Here is a 16,120-nt window from a genome sequence, read left to right on the forward strand (position 1 = left end):
GCAGGCTAAAGATGTCCAGTCCAGGTCTTACCCAGGTCTCTGCTGGGTAACAAGACAACTTCACCCAGCAACTGGCCCTGCTGGCTCAAGGGCTGGCATCCCCCACTAGGCTGGCAGTGGGGCTGATGGAAAACAGCACAACCGTCAGCACTACTCCAGACGGGCAACCACATTCTCCACCCCAAAGTCAGGACACCCTAAGGTACAGACTGGCTTATGACCTTCCAAGGGAAATGGCACCAAGGAGCAGGTGGCACCCGGTGTGAATGTCTCAAGGGCTTGTGTGCTGGGGCCCAAGCAGGACCGGGAGGCAATGGTAAGACACACATCCTAGATGTGAGGGTTGGACACTAACTAACACTGCTAACTAACTAACTAACTAACTAACTAACTAACACTGCTCTTCCTGCTAAGGTCCACACCACGGGCTTTGTTAGATGAACTAGCGGCTGCAGATGGTACCAGGACTGCCAGAGTGTAGAGGCCTAACCCTTCTTGTCTACGGCAGAGAATCCTAGTTTCTGCCAGGCCAGCCAGCTTGGGAGGGGAGATGGGAGTCGCTAAAGGAAGGTCTGCATAGGGGCTGGATAGAGGGAAGCAGAGAGAGAGAGAGAGAGAGGAGAGAGCGCGAGCGAGAGAGAGGTTGGTTAAGAGGGTGCGAGGTGGGAGGTGTTCCCAGAGTGATGGATGAAGCAGGCTGGGGATGCCAGCAGAGCAGGCAGGGGCAGGCAGGCAGTGCGCACTTGCGATCAATCACATTGCGACGTCACATGGTTCTGTCTCCGCCCCAGTGGGCCACAGCGGCAAAGCAGGCTAAAGTGTAGGCAGACTTTTTCGGCAGCGCCTCGGTAACCCCCACATCAGGCCTCCCTGGAGTTGGCCAATTTGGGTAGGGTGGGCAAGGGATGGGGAGGGTGACTGGCTGGGATGGGAACTGGGAATTTCCCCTTTTCCAAAAACTCCCCCTCTGTCCTGGCTGCTCAGCTGTGGAGACTGGAAGTCCAGAACATTCTTCCCAGGAATTTCAGGCAGTAGGCATCACCATCAGGGAGGCAAGTTTGAGTCCCTGCTCTGGGGTTTCTGGGAGCCACAGTCAGATCCCAGAAAGCCAGGAGCAGGTTGGTCTCAGCATTCTGATGCTGCAGAACATTCCAGAAGGCAGAGGCCCAGAATGGGTGCTTTTTTTTTTTTCCAAGAGGGAAACTGGATTATCCTGAGGTCTCCTGTGGGCCTCACAAGTGGGGTGCCTGTCAAGACTCAGACAATGTCTAGTCTGACTGGACCAGCATCTACGAGGACAAGGAAAGCTGAGAGACCTTGAAGGGACAAGGGTGTCACGAACTTCTGGAGCTGTCTATACCTGGATCCACAGAGCCTGCTAGGGCAGAGGGGGAGAGAAAGCCCAACAAAAATTCTCAAGGGAATGAAGGAGGAAAAGCAAAAACTTTAATGTCAATATATGTAATTTGTTTTTACTATCCTGGCTCAGGGCAAGGGGTTGGGTTCTTGACTTCCCAAAACCTGATCAAGACCAAAGCGATGTGGTGCTGCCAGACCCGGTGGGGGCAGACCCCAAGGAGGGGGGATAAACAGAGAAGAGAAAAGGAAAACGTTTTTTGCCTACCTACGGAGCAACGAGCCAGGCTCGGACTCAAACTCAGTAACCCGCTACGCCGTCTGCCCTACTCCCAGCCTTCGCTTTGCGTCCAAGTGCAGCGTGAGAGCAAATGCGAGAGACCGAAACAGACACTCAAAGCATCATGGGTAGGGGTCAAGGGTTGGAGGGATGGTCAAGCTGCTGGGAGGAGAAAAGCAGACATACAAGAAAAGCCACGCCAATTAAGTGTTTTAGTACCGAAGGGGCAGGAAGGTCCTAGGTACCCAAACAGTCCTTTCTGGGCAGACCTCACCAGGGGCAATCTGGGGAGCCCTCACCCCTCCAAATCCTGCCTGGGCTCTGGTCCCTTGATGCTGTCTAGGAGGACTGGGGATGCCTGCTTCTGCGTGGGCTGTGGTGGAGCAGGAGGAACTCAAAAACTTTGGGGCTGGGACCCTGAGATACCCACCCCAAATCATGGGGAGGGGGAAGGGGCCAAACAGTCTCATCCGCGGAAGGCCAGGGTGAGGGGCGCTGTGGCAGGAGACAGGTGACCTGTCTTTGTAGCCCAGGTTGTCTTGGCTCAGAACAGCCCAAAGAGCACCAGGCTCCTTTGGTGCCACCATTCAGTTAACCCAAAAATCCATCTCTGCCAACTGGGAAGGCAGGTGTGGGAGGAGAGGAGGTTGACCAGGAACTGAGGGAAGACTGGAAGAAAGGGGCAGGGTCCTGGTCCCAGGGGTGACTCTCCTATGACCTTTCTCCCCACATCTGGGGCCATGCTCGGGGAACGGGTAGCATGCTGCCACCCGTCTGGGGATTTCCATACTCTAGTCTCAAGGGAACTTTCTCTGAAGCAGACCCTAGCCAGGGGGTGCTGGGCAGTCTCGCTTTCTTCCCTCGCAGGGACATTTTCTGATTGAAGGGCCTGAGGGCTCTCGGATTTCTAACCGCAGGCTGCAACTCTGAAGTTGGAAAGTGGGAGCCAGAATGTTCTCTGGTGGTGGACCCCCAGGCTGAGCTGAGGCCAGACCTCAGCTCAGCAACCCCAAGGAAGACCATCTTTGACCCTCAACATGGCAACTGAGCCAACGCTTTCAAAATTGAACAAGAAAAACAAAACAAAAACAAAAGAAAAAAAAAACCCCAAAACCCCAAAAATCAATGAGAAGGCCAAAAGGCCTTGGTCCTGTACTGCCCACATGCCCTTCAAAACAGAAATATGTGTTAGCAGACAAATACTGGTAAGTTCTTGGTTGTTTTCTTTAACCACTGGTGGGTAGTAGCAGAAGCTTCCAGAAAAATAAAACACAGACAAGCAGCTTTAAAAGAAAAAAGAAAAAAAAAAAAAAAAAAACAAGAACAGATAGATGAACACTTGACTGCACACCTGAAAAATGGAATGGATGCCAAAGATACCAGGGAGTAACAGAAGAGCGGTCCCCCCATGTCTATGGCTTCTGGAGTGGGGAGGAGGAGCAGAAGAGAGGAGGGGAGGGAGGAAGGACGGAGGGGAAACGGCAACCTAACATCTCGTTAAGGACATAGCAAGAGAAACGAGGCACACAGTTTAGTTAAAAATGAACTCGGTATGTTTAATAAAGCTTGGCATTACCAAAATCGCAGTACAAACAGCAAGTCACACGCCCACACGAGAAGTCCGTTTTTACAAAATGCTCCCTGGGCAAGCCTCCGCCAGGCTCATGCCAAGAGAAAGCCCAGGCCGGCCTGGGGGTCTTGAGATGACAAAGTTAGGCTTTGGGATTGGGGGAGGGGAGACCCTTGGGGGAAGGGCCAGTGGGGTGCAGAGGGAGGAGGGTGAGGAATTCTGGGAGACTAAAAACGAGTCCGTGTAAGAGCTCCCTAAGGGCTGGCCAGTGGTGTTATCACAAGCTTAAGTAAAAATAAAAAGCGAACACAAAAAATATATAGGCGGATAGGGCAGACTACGCTGCCAAAAACCTAGACGGCTACAGCCATCCCTGTTGTGCTGCACACACTCTCGCACGCACACACACACGCTCGCTCGCTCGCTCCCACTCACGTTCGCTCTAAAAACATGGAAGGTTATTTTGTGTTTGGCGCTAGTAACCTTGATCAAAGGAATCCTCCTCGGAAGAGTCGCTGAAGGAGGAGCGGGCCTCTCGGAGCAGCAAACAGAAGGGCTGCTTCCTGCTGCTGGCCGCCTTGGGTTTCAAAGTCCGGGGGCCCGCCAGGCTCCTCTTGGTCAGCTTGGGGCCGGTGGCCGGCTTGCTGTTCTTGGCCACCATGCCACACAGGAGGGATGAGGTCAGTTTGGAGCTGGAGGGGCCTTGGGTAGACCACTCATTCTTCAAGAAGTCTTCATCTTCGTCTGAGTCCGTATCTGCAGTTAAAGTAGGCTTTATTTATTTTGTGTGGATGTATGTGTTGTGTGTGTCGTGTGTGCGTGTGTGTGGAGTGCATATGTGTGTGTATGCGTGAGGACGGGAACCAGGGGTCAACCTTGACCTTGGATCCTCAACTCCTGCCACCAAAAACAAACAAACAAAACTTAACGTTTTAATTTCTTTCGTGTGCATGTGTTTATGTGTGGGAACATGAGCATGCGAAGGAACACGAGACAGTCTGAGGACAGCTTATGAGAGTCAGTCCTCTCCTTCCTATGGGTCCCGAGGATTGAACTCAGGGAGCCAGGCTTGGTGGCAAGCCATCTCACTGCCCCCCCCTTGTTTTTTCGAGACAGGGGTCTCTCGATGGGACCTGCGACTTGCTAGGTAGACCAGGCTGGCTGGCCGGAGAGCCCTGGGTGGCCCAGCGCTGGTATCACAAGCGTGCACCACCACATTTGTCTTTTATGTGGGTGCTGGGGGCTGCTGGATTATCTCGCTTGAGCAACAAGCGCTTCAGCCTCTGAGCATCTTCCCAGCCCTTAAAAGTCTATTTGAGAACAGGTAAGTTGTGGGCACAAGGAGGAGCTCAGGTTGTCTTTTTATACCCGTCGGCGGCCCTGAAAACTGAAATGTGCTTGGACCAAGCGCCAACTGCCCACAGGCCTGGGCATGTGTGACATCCCAGCTCTCCTCTCATCTGTCGTGAACAGCCTGGATGGCCCACTGAGGGGCAGTCCGAGCCCTTTCCTCTGCTGCCATCACCCACCTTGGGTACCATCCACTTCTCCAACCGTTGGGTAGGAGGAGGGCTGGGGGCAATGACAGGCAAGCAAAATTCTGAGGAAGGACCCTACAATTTGTACTGGCCAGAGGCATGCGGTTCCTGTCCACCCTACACATGGGACACAGCCCGGTGGCTGACAAGGACCAATCCTATGTATCTCTCCCCAGATCCTTGTTCGACTTTACAGCAACAGCAGACTGAAATGGGCCGTAGGTGAGGGCATTCACGACAACGAAATGCTCTCTCCGTCAGCCCCGTCACCCCATCCCTCTTTTCCATCAGAGGGCCAGCTGAACGGCTTCTGCCGATGGCTTTCTCTAAGTCTCTGGTCTAAACACATGATTGTGCTGACAGAGTTGGGAAGGCTCTTTGGTCCCTTCCAACTTCAACCCAAACATATGCCGTCTTGAGCTATTTTACACGGTTGCTGGGCTGTTGAGCAAGACAAGAAGAGAGGGCCCCACAGCCAAGACAGTAATCCCTTGATCTGCTAAAAACCTCCGCAGAACAAGATGAACACGGAAACACAGCTCCAGCTTGGCAGTACCTAACATCTTCAAGTCCAAGAGAAAACACGCAGGGACACGGGGTGTCTGCCCCTAGAGGCACTGGACTGGTAAGACCCACTTTCACCACAACCAGGACCCCAACTTTAGGGTGGCTCACTAAGTCTGGTGGGGGGTGACAAACTCCACCAGACCACCAGTCGGTAAACACTGCTACCCACCACACCATCAGCCCCTCTCATGTTCTAACTTGGTCCTTCCAAAGCCACAGATGCCGAGAGGTGACACCAACTGAGCCTCCCATAAGAATACACGTGACATTCCTGCCCTCCAACCCCAACTGGAAAAGCAAGAAGCCACCACTCTCTTCCACTTCCACCACAAGTCTTCCTCGGTCTCCTCTCCTTGTGCCTGTTTGTGAGCCGGGACCTAAGTGATCACACCCTTTGGCTGTGAGGAGCACTTTGGCTAACACCACCCAACACGTTCCTAGTGCAGAAGGCTGAGGGGGCGGGCAGGCCTCATGCCCACTGGTGCATCTGTCCTGGGCACCCACGGGTCAAAGACAAACAAAAATGCAAATGAGTCACATGACGCAGCAACTTAACCCTGCGGCAGGCACAGCGTCCACCTCCCTGCACCCCTGCAGGAGGACTCCAGGCGCTCACACCCCAGGAAGACCATGACGATGCCTGAACTCCAAAACAAAGCATTTAAAGTCTGTGCCTTAATCCCAGCACTCAGAAGGCAGAGGCAGAGAGAGTGCTGTGAGTTCAAGGCCAGCCTGGTCTACACAGTGAATTCTAGGCCCACGAAAGGTACATATGAGAGACACTGTCTCCCCCCAAAAAAAGAGAGGAAGGGAAGGAGAGAGGGAGGAAGGGAGGGAGGGAGGGAGGGAGCAAGCAGAAAAGAAAACACTGAGCTGGAGAGTGGCTCAGTGGTTAAGGGCACTCACTACTCTTCCAAAGGACCCAGGTTCTGTTCCCAGAACCCACACGTTGGCTCACAATTGCCTGGAACTCCAGATCTGGGGACTCCAATGTTATTTCTGACCTCCAAGGACACATACACATGTACCCATGAGCACCCACACATAATAAAATCCTGAAACTAGCTCTGTAGACCAGGCTGGTCTCAAACTCAGATCTGCCTGTCTCTGCCTCCCAACTGTCGGGATTAAAGGCGTGCGCCACCACTGTCTGGCTAAAAGAAAAAGAAAAACTCAGTGGGCAAGCTGGGCAAGATGGCGCAGGTCTGCAATCCCAGCCCTTGGGTGGTAGAGGTGGGAGGACTGAAAATTAAGTCAGCTTGGGACACATGCACAGTAAAGAGCAGCAAAGGCTGTTATGGAAGACCTCGCACTGAGTGGAAGGGCAGAGGGAGACAAGGGATGGAGGTACAGAGAGATGGGGATTAGGGCTGGGGTAGTGCTCCCGTCTGGCAAGCATTAGACTGTAGGTCAATTTCTAAGCACAGCACTAACCAGCAAAAAAAAAAAGGGGGGGGGGATATACGGGTCATTTTTTTTTCAGTTGACATTCAAACTCACACACACACACATATCCCAGGAAGCAGAGTCTAGCAAAGTCACAGGGAATCTGGCAGAAGACAAGAAAGCCCTGAAGACAGCCAGAGCAAACCTCTGTGCCATAGGACTGGACGGAAGCCCCTCCTGCCTTCCAAAGCACCAGCATCGTTAGTACCTGCCTGTCTTGGGCATCGGGTACTCACCCACACGGAACGAGAGAGCACCCATTCCCTTGGCAGGCAGAGGGCCGAGGAGAGACGTCAAGGAGAGCTTCCTTGCACTGACAAACCACAAGACCAGTCTCTACTTAAACACAACAAAAGCTCCATCCGTCCCTTGGTCCCACAGGCTGCTCAATGTCCTTGGCTCCTAAGTCACACGTGGCTATTGCCGTGGACAAGGCCACAGTGAAAACAATGTCCGGGTGTGGCAGTGGGTTGTCAGGGGCAAGAGGCTCAAACAGAACCTGGTTCGCCCCAGTTTGTCTCTTCCCACTCCGGCCCACACTCTTCTCTGACCCACTAACACCACCACCCATGGCCGCACTAGCGTCTAGAACACATGACAAGCTTCCTGCAGGCAATGGAGCAGTGAAACGATGTCACTCTCCAGGTCACTCTAGGTTGAGTGGCTACAAACTCTGTGGTGCAAGGCGAGTCAGTGGCAGGCCGGCCACTGATATCCACTCACACCCACCAATCACAAGTGCCTATCCAACACCACTGGCATTCCCTGGCATTTCTGCTTTAGGGGGCACTCATCTGGCTTTAGGCACAGTGAACAGCTTCAGGATCCCCCAGAGTCCCTCAGAGGAGGGCAAGAAAGGTTAAGGAGCAAGTAAGATCAGGGCTGGCCGCTGACCGCAGGCGATACTTACTGTAGGAGTGGCTGCTCACTTCCGAGGCAAACGGAGAATGGACAGACTTGGGCTGGCCTCTGGCCTTGAAGCCCCCCTCCATCTTCCTGGCTTTGGCAGCCCTTTTGTGTTTACCTTCTCTGGAGGGTTTCAGAGACAAGCCAAGGCCTTTGGCCAGCGCTTTTCTGTCCTTGCCCAGCAGGCTGTCATACGGTGTCAAGAACCTGCCACAGCCCCCACTAGCTTTCGGTTTTCCCCCGGGACTGTCGGAAAACTTGAAGGGTGACTTCAGTTTGTCTTGCTTTGTGAGGGAGAGGGCTCTGTCTAGCTTGCTTGCCAACTGCTCCTGGTCGCTCGCCATCTTCTTCTTCTTAATCTTTAGCTGGGGAAGGAAGTTGGGTCACAGAGTAAGACATACGGCCAAACAGGACAGCGAGTCTCTGATCACAATGTTTATGAGACTGGACTAACTCCTGTCCTGTGTCCTCTTGACTCGTGGCAAATCACTGAACTAATCCTCAGACCTTGCGTCTAAAATGGGGCCGTCTGAGTCTATCATGAGGCTACTAGAAAGATAACCAGGGTAAGGCACACAAAACATTTATTCAGGCCAGTGAGACGGCTCAGCAGGTAAAGGTACTGATGCCAACTCTTGACCTGAGTTCAATTCCCTAGGGCCTACATAATGGAGAAAATAGACTCTTACCTCCATACACACCTGACACACATGACCCCCGTGTACACACATGCATGCACGCAAGCGCAAACATGTGCACACACACATAAATAAAGTGGGGAATTAGAAGGCTCAGTGGTTAAGATCCTGTAATATTCTTGCAAAGGACCCAAGTTCAGTTCCTCACACACAACCCCTGTAATTCCAGCTCCAGGGGCTATGATACTCTCTCTCTTCTGGATGCTGTGGGCGTCTATCTACATTAATGTACACACATATCCACACCCACACACTGATATACATTTCAAAACAACAGAAATCTTTCTAAAAATAAAGCATTTATCAAAAATGCCTCGCCCTGGGGTTGGAGAGAGAACTCTCTGCTTAAGCACACTGGTGGTTCTTCCAGATGATCCAGGTTTGATTCCCAGCACGCACAAAGTAGCTCACAACCATTATGACTCTAGTTCCAGGAGATCCAGCGCCCTCTTCTGGTCTCCATGGACAGTGAACGCATGTGCATGTTGTGCACAGACATACATGCAAGCAAAACACCCATATACATAAATATTTTTAAAAAAATTTAGCTGGGCGGTGGTGGCGCATGCCTTTAATCCCAGCACTCAGGAGACAGAGGCAGGAGGATCTCTGTGAGTTCGAGGCCAGCCTGGTCTACAAGAGCTAGTTCCAGAACAGGCTTCAAAGCTACAGAGAAACCCTGTCTCAAAACAAAAAAACAAAACAAAACAAAAAAAAAAAAACCAAAAAAAAGATGCCTGGCCTAGTAATCACTTATTAAAAGCTGTTACCATGGTAACAATCCTAGCTGGCAATGGCTTTCCACAGCCCTGCCTGGGAGCGTCTATAGAAGGACTTTGAGAACGCAGGGCTACAGATGGGCGGGAGAAGGTAGCTAGCTGGGAAGACGAGAGCCAAGACAAGAAACTGAGCCCAGAGAGTGGCAGATCTGCTCTACATCTCAGCCTCCCACAGCAGCTGCCGGAGGCTGCTGCTCAGCCTACACCAGCCCGCCCAACTGAACGGGTCAGAGCTGCCAAGAGAACGGCTGGAGTGTGCCTTGGATGCCTGGACCAGGGAGACTGATCAGAGCTTTCTCAGCCCGAATGTCTCCTTGCGCGTCTATCGCCAACGGTAGTCATTTGTTGAAACGAAATGTGCAGTTTCAAAGGCATCCGTGCTCTGCCATTTCAGGGCGCCGGCTACGTACTTGACATCAGGTATTTTTGCGGGAGGCAGGGGCGGGGGCGGGGGGGGTGGAGTCTGGAAGGGCGGTGTTAAGATAATTAACAAATTATCTCTCACCTGAGAGGAAAAGAGATCCTGGCATACAAAAAGTGGCCATCTTTTCACGCTTTAATTTTAAAATTTTATTTTGGGGTTTTTTGTTGTTGTTTTTGCTGTTCTCATCTTTTCAAGACAGGGTTTCCTTGTGTAGCCTTACTGGCTTGGAACTAGCTCTGAAGACCAGGCTGGACTCCAACTCACTGAGATCTGCCTGGTTCTGCCTCCCAAGTGCTGGGATTAAAGGGATAAAATTTTTTATTTATTTTGATTTTCTTCTCCTGAGACAGGGTCTCCCTATAAAGCCCTGGTTGGCCTGAACTTGCTGAGTAGACCAGGCTGGACTCCTGAACTTGCTATGCCTGTCTCTGTGCACACCACCATGCCCACCCAGCTGTGCAAAGGTTCTAGGGATCCTAACTCCACTCATCGCCCTTGGGCATCAGATGCTTTACCCACTGAGCCATCTCCGCAGCCCCAAAGTGCTGGGGAAATGAGAAATTACGCCTGGAGAACTCAGACTGAATCACAATGGCACCAGGCCCATGTGCAACACCAAGGTGTTCATTAAACAATTACACTGCTAAACAGCGGAGTAACCGCTATTTGGTTACGCTCTTGCCATCTATCCTCCCGCTTGATTAAGCAGCGTCTCAGTGCACACAAACCGACGTTGCTTTTGGCCCTACCTCTGCCTCCTGTTACTTTGCCCGGTCCCTGATGTCTCCTGGGCCTCCCTTTTCTCCCTGCAGTGAGGGAGTTAACTCTTAACAGTTTCTCTACAGCAGTAGGGATCAACAGACCTCCACCGAAAAGGTTCACTGTCTCTGGTATGACCTCCAGCCCCCCCCCCCCCAGGTTGAGGAGTGTGTCCCAATGAGTCTGCAAGACTGAGTTTACTGACCTGACTCATAAAGTCAGAGGAGGATTCATGATCATCCCAGCTTTGGTTCCTGCCCCGGGCTTTTGCCATGCCAATGAGGGCATCTTGGTCCTCCTCAGGCCCCTTGTGTCTCTTCCTTATCCCTGCTCCCAGATCATAGTCCTCTGGCGTCAGGAGGGATTTGCTGTTCAGCCTGAAAGTCAAGCACACCATGGGGGTCAGCACCTCAGCCAGGCCATACTCACAGAGAGGGGGGCGTCCACCCAGGTGGCCCTAGAGGGTTGGGCTCGAGAAGTGGAAAGAAACAGTGACAGACACCAGAACGAGCAGTGTGGGAAGACAGATGATTGCTAGGGAAGGAAGCACAAAGAGAGAAGGGGGGGAAAATCCATGTCAGCATCCTGCACCAGCCTCTCTCTTATGCGGTTTCGACAGACAGACAGACAGGCAGGCAGGCAGGCAGGCAGGCAGGCAGGCAGGCACGCACCCACGCACGCACGCACGCACGCACACACACACACACGAACCAGTCAGACATATCTTTACCAAAATTGCACCAACAGCAAAGGTCAGAAAATACTGAGGAAATCTACCAAGGTGGAGGGGAGATTCTATCAAATGCTGGGATGGAGGGAACCTCTGTACTGCACCTCCTTTTCTGGAGAACAGGGACAGACGTGTCTCTTGACTCATGAACCTGCCTGATTCTCACGCTGGGGTGACAAGCAGGGGCCACCATACCTTGTGCATGGGGGCAGAACCCTGGGCTTTGTGCGCGCTAGACGGTTACTCTGCCCATTGCACTGCTATCATCCTCAGTGCCCCCGTGACAAAGAGAGACTAGAGGCTCAGAAAACTGACACTGGGCCCAATGTCACAGGAGCGGTGGGGCTGGAACACAGCAGAAAGTTTAGCATAATGACGACACTCCTGATCACTAGGCCTGCATCGCTGGTGGACCCGTAGCCTCTCTTCTATCCTCTCCTGTGGCTGGTGAAAGACATGTTCATCTCTGTTCTTTCCCCAGTTGGGAACACACAAGGTTAAATGCAAGATGTGGCAAGGTGGGGGCCATTTTCTCATGACAAGACCATGAACACACATACTACACACACACACTACCACCTCGCCTGTGACCACTCCAAGCCCTCGCCGACCTAGTACCCGCACCCTTGTGTACCAACACAGGAAACTGCGCAACTTCTTTCCTCAATGGACCTCATGTGGCCCATTTACAGGTACACGGGAAGCCTGGCCCTGGAGAGAAAGAGCCCTCACCCAAACCAGCATTCAAGCCAAACTCAGCTGGCTGCAGTGCCACCCAAGAGGACCTTGTCCCCAGAAAGCAACCCTGGGGACAAGATGTATCCAGCCTGTCCTAGAAGGCTGGAGTTGAGGTGATACTTCCATTGGAAGGAGTCACGGAAAGAAGCAAGAGTTAGTCCCTGGTGGTGGAGAAGTGGGTGGGGCAGGAAGGGTTTAGGTTAGAGTTAAGTAAGCCACTGACAATCTTTCTTTTCGTTCTCTTGGCTTGACCTCCTGGACTGGGCAGCACTCCGGGCTCCCTGGGAGCTGCCGTTTAGGGATCAGAGCACCACACACTACCAGGTCCCCTGGCGCTCAGTGGTGGGCGCCTTAGAGGGGGGCCCTGCTCCTCCCCTCCGAGCTGGGTACCAGTCAGTCCCCGATCCACCGAGGGGCCAGCCTTACTTTCCGCTACCGCTGTGGCTCTTCCCTCTCTTGCAGGGGGGCGACAGGGCGCTCGGGGTGTGGGTCCGTTTCCGCGGCCTGCCAGGGCCTCTGCGTGCCATGCTCCTATGGGCATCCTCGTGCCTGTCCCTTAAAAAGAATTCACAGGCTCGGCTGGGAACCTAGGGTTGGTGGGGTGCGGAGTGGGGCACTTGGGTCCACGCACACACCTGACGGCTACCACAATCGACCTGCCAACCAGATGTCCAGGATGGGGTACAAGCTGGGGAGACACTCACCCCAAATCCCGGCGGCGCTGGAGCTTGACCAGCTCACGCTGTTTCTCTTTGTACCGCCGCTGCACCTCTGCCAGGCGCATCCGGAAGTCCAGCTCCAGGGCATCCATGTCTTCCAGGGACGACTTCATAGCAAACATCTGGAGGGACGACCCAGGAGGAAGGGGAGATAACTGAGGAAGCTGATGTTTCCAGATGTCCCACCCCGTGTCGATGACTGAGTTGAATCCCACTGATGTGCCCATTTCTGGTTGGATTTTAGAGACAGTGTTTCATGGAGTTCAGGCTGGCCTCAAACTCAGCACATAGCCAAGAATGACCTTAGCCTTTTTTTCATCTTCCTGCCTCTACTTCCTGAGTACTGGGATCACAGGCAAGCATTATCGAGTCTAGTTTACAGGGTGCTGGGCTCAAACCCACTAAGTAGCCTAGCCTGGCCTGGACCTCTCTCAGCAATCCTCCTATCTCAGCCTAGCAATTGCTGGGGTTCCAGACACAAACCGTCAAGCCAGGTGACTCCATCCTTATTCCCAACTTCCTGGGGACCTGCCTCTTCTCTGCGTTCAGGACCCTCTCATGCCAACCTGGCCAGGTGGTAGCCACACCTAAGTGACAACACCCTAAGCCATGGTTTAGTGAGGACAAGTGTGTTATTTACACACATGGATTTGCAGCGGACGGCAGCTACCCAAGACCACACAGGCAACAAAGGGCAGCACAGGTTTCACTGCCAGTCTGCTTCCATTCCAATGCACCACAGTGAGCCCAAGTGACATGCCTGACACAGTGCGAGAATACAGAGGCCACGAGAGGGGAAATGGCCCACTGTGGGCCACAGGGTAAAGGGTGGCCAGCGGGATGCCCGCCCACCAGCTTCCTTCGGCCTCTCGGGCCGCAGGAGAAATGGAGGTCGTCGGGCCTCACCCTTTCTTCCTTCTTTTGCATCCAGCTGTATTTCTTGTTGGAGCTCAATTCACGCGGAAGCCGCAAGTTCTTGAGTGGGTCCGAGAAGGGGCTGTCTAGCACCTCCTTCAGCATGTGGCTGCTGGCCGCCAGCAGGCTCTCCAGCGAAGGTCGCACAGCCAGGTTTGGCTCTGTACCTGGGGAAGCGAGGGACAAGTGAGTCAGTACTGGGACCTGGACCCCCGGAGAGGTGGCTGCACCCACCCGGCCAGCCATCCTGAGGCCAGACGGAACTCCCAGAAACTACAGTCAGCTCCGGTTCAACTGTGGCCACATGGTCATGGAGCACTGTGATCTACTGAACTGAAGCCATACTAGGGCACAGGACACTATCAAACACGGGAGGACGCTTGGACCTGGGGCATGGAACGGCTTTGTCCCTACGGTGTGTATGAAAGGCCAGAATACCCTGGAGTGACCACAGGCTGGCAGAGGCCCCTTCCCAGGACGGTTGGTACCTATCCCACATTTCTACTTAATTTTCTCATTGGCGAATGTGATGTTTCCCACATCAGAAAACAGGTCCAGGAAACCAGGTTCACACCTCTCACCCCAGCACCCGACGGCTTGGGCAGAAGGACTGAGCTCAGGCCACAGAGAGACTACTCCCGCCTTCCAAACAAACAAACAAAAAAACAGGGGGAAAAGCATACTCAAAAAAGGCAAAGCTGATCAGCTAAGGGGTTTGCTGCTCTTGCTCAGAGGCTGAGTTCAGTTCCCATCACTCATGCTCCTCCAGCTCCAGGGGAGCCAATCCCTCTGCACCTGCACACACGTGCACACACGTGCACACACGTGCACACACACACTTAAAAATAGTATATATACATTTTAAAAAGGCCAGGAAGGGTGTACACCTTTACTCTCAGCATTTGGGAGACAGAAGCAGAAGATGTTTGGGGCCAGCCTGGCCTACATAGTGAGTTCCAGGCCAGCCAAGAAAGAGTACACAGTGAAACCCGAAACCCTGACTCAGAACAAACAAACAAACAAACGAGAGAGATAGAAACTACAAACTGGACCAGGGAAATGGCTGAGGAAATGCTTACTGGGCAACTGTGAGGCACTGAGCTCAAATGTCCAGAATGCACGTACAGCCCAGCACAGGAACACATGCTTATAGCTCCAGTGAGACAGGAGTTAAAAGAGGAAAATCCCCCGAAACTCAAGAGAACCAGCTAGCCCGGCACATCCTGTGACAAACAGGTATAAAGGGAACACGGACACCAGAGGCTGTTCTCAGACCTCCACACACATGCCGTGGCATGTACACATCAACGCTAACACACGCGTGTGCGTGTACATCAGAAATGCACACATGCACACAAAAGAATGTATTTAAAAAAACACAAATCAAGCAGAAAGATGTAAAGACAACCCCCCCTCCCCAAACACACAGTCTCCTCTGGGCAAGGATGTGACACAGTGTGCCGGAGTTCCAGGACTGTACTGTCATGTTCTAACATTCCTAACACACCCAGCCTCCTGTATAAATATTAAAACACATTGAGGGCTGGGGGTGTTGACGAGGTCGATGCAGTTCTTCCCAGAACACACAGAACCCTGGGTTCAATCCCCAGCACGATGTAAGCAGGCGAACTGCCGCACTATAATTCCAGTACCTAGGCAGTAGTGGCTAGGGGTGCAGGAGTTCAAGGTCATCCTTGGTTACAGAAGGAGTTTGAGGGCAGCCTGAGCTACAGGAGACCATGTCTGGTTGCGGCTAGCCTGCCTCAAACTCTCAAACTCACAATCCTCCTGCCTCAGCCTCCCAAGTGTTAGAATTAGATCTGCATCACCATGCCTGGCTATTTTAATTTTGTTTTATTTTACTGTGTGTGTGTGTGTGTGTGTGTGTGTGTGAGTGAGAGAGAGAGAGAGAGAGAGAGAGAGAGAGAGAGAGAGAGAGAGAGAGAGAGAGGGAAATGGAGGAAAAGAGAATGTGCTACATCTATACAGTAGGTATGAGGAGGTCAAAGGACACTTTCAGAAACTGGTTCTCTTTCCATCCTCGGTTCTAGGGACTCGAACTCAGGTCCTCACTTAGCAGCAAGCACCCTACTCACGGACCCCTTGTCAAACTGACATTTTCTCTTGGATCTTAAAGCTAACCAATTTTAATGTACCATTCAAGCATGCTTGAGAAAAATCACACAATCACCCATGTCTGGAGGCCAAAAGAGTGAGCGTGAATAATCCCAGCATTTATATAGTAACCAGGTCTCAAAGTCTGGCTCCCAATGCAGGCAGGACGGGGACCGTCACGTTCGCTGGATCAGCGAAGTCGCCCCGCATTTCCCCACTAGATGGCAGTAGTGCTCTCCTGAACAGGTGACAACCACCAGGCCTGCTGCTGCCAACATCCCATATGGCACAAAAATCTCTCCCCTCTCAGGGACAAGCAGTGGTTTCAGTTTTTATTTCATTTTTTTTTCCCAAATTTTTATTCATATATAATCACAAACCTTTCCATTTTGTTTTTGTTTTGAGGCATACAACTTTAGCTGACCTGGAACTCACTATGTAGACCAGGCTGGCCTAGGACTCTAGAAATCTAACCTGCCTCTGCCACTTGAGTGCTGGGATTAAAGGTGTGTATATCACCATGTAGAACTATATTTTTTATTATTTTATGTGTTTTGCCTGGTGTGTGTGTGAGTGAATT

General features: G+C 52.4%; 1 protein-coding gene across 6 annotated transcripts in view; it reads right to left on the reverse strand.

Annotated features, from left to right (window-relative positions):
* Nucleotides 1–16,120, reverse strand: part of Tnrc18 (trinucleotide repeat containing 18) — a 92,648-nt gene that overhangs the window by 28,023 nt on the left and 48,505 nt on the right. For 3 of the 6 annotated variants that reach the window (XM_038344913.2, XM_038344911.2, XM_042055873.1), the window contains 6 exons: nt 13,417–13,592; nt 12,496–12,632; nt 12,218–12,346; nt 10,529–10,700; nt 7,668–8,028; nt 3,690–3,962 (listed from right to left, as the gene is read on the reverse strand). In XM_038344913.2, the coding sequence (XP_038200841.1) occupies nt 3,690–3,962; nt 7,668–8,028; nt 10,529–10,700; nt 12,218–12,346; nt 12,496–12,632; nt 13,417–13,592 (1,248 nt within the window). Of the gene's footprint in view, nt 1–3,166; nt 3,963–7,667; nt 8,029–10,528; nt 10,701–12,217; nt 12,347–12,495; nt 12,633–13,416; nt 13,593–16,120 lie in introns of those variants that run through there. The other 3 variants (XM_042055874.1, XM_038344914.2, XM_038344917.1) reach the window with 2 other exon arrangements.

This window comes from Arvicola amphibius, chromosome 10 (assembly GCF_903992535.2).
Source record: "Arvicola amphibius chromosome 10, mArvAmp1.2, whole genome shotgun sequence".
NCBI classification, from domain to species: Eukaryota; Metazoa; Chordata; class Mammalia; order Rodentia; family Cricetidae; genus Arvicola; species Arvicola amphibius.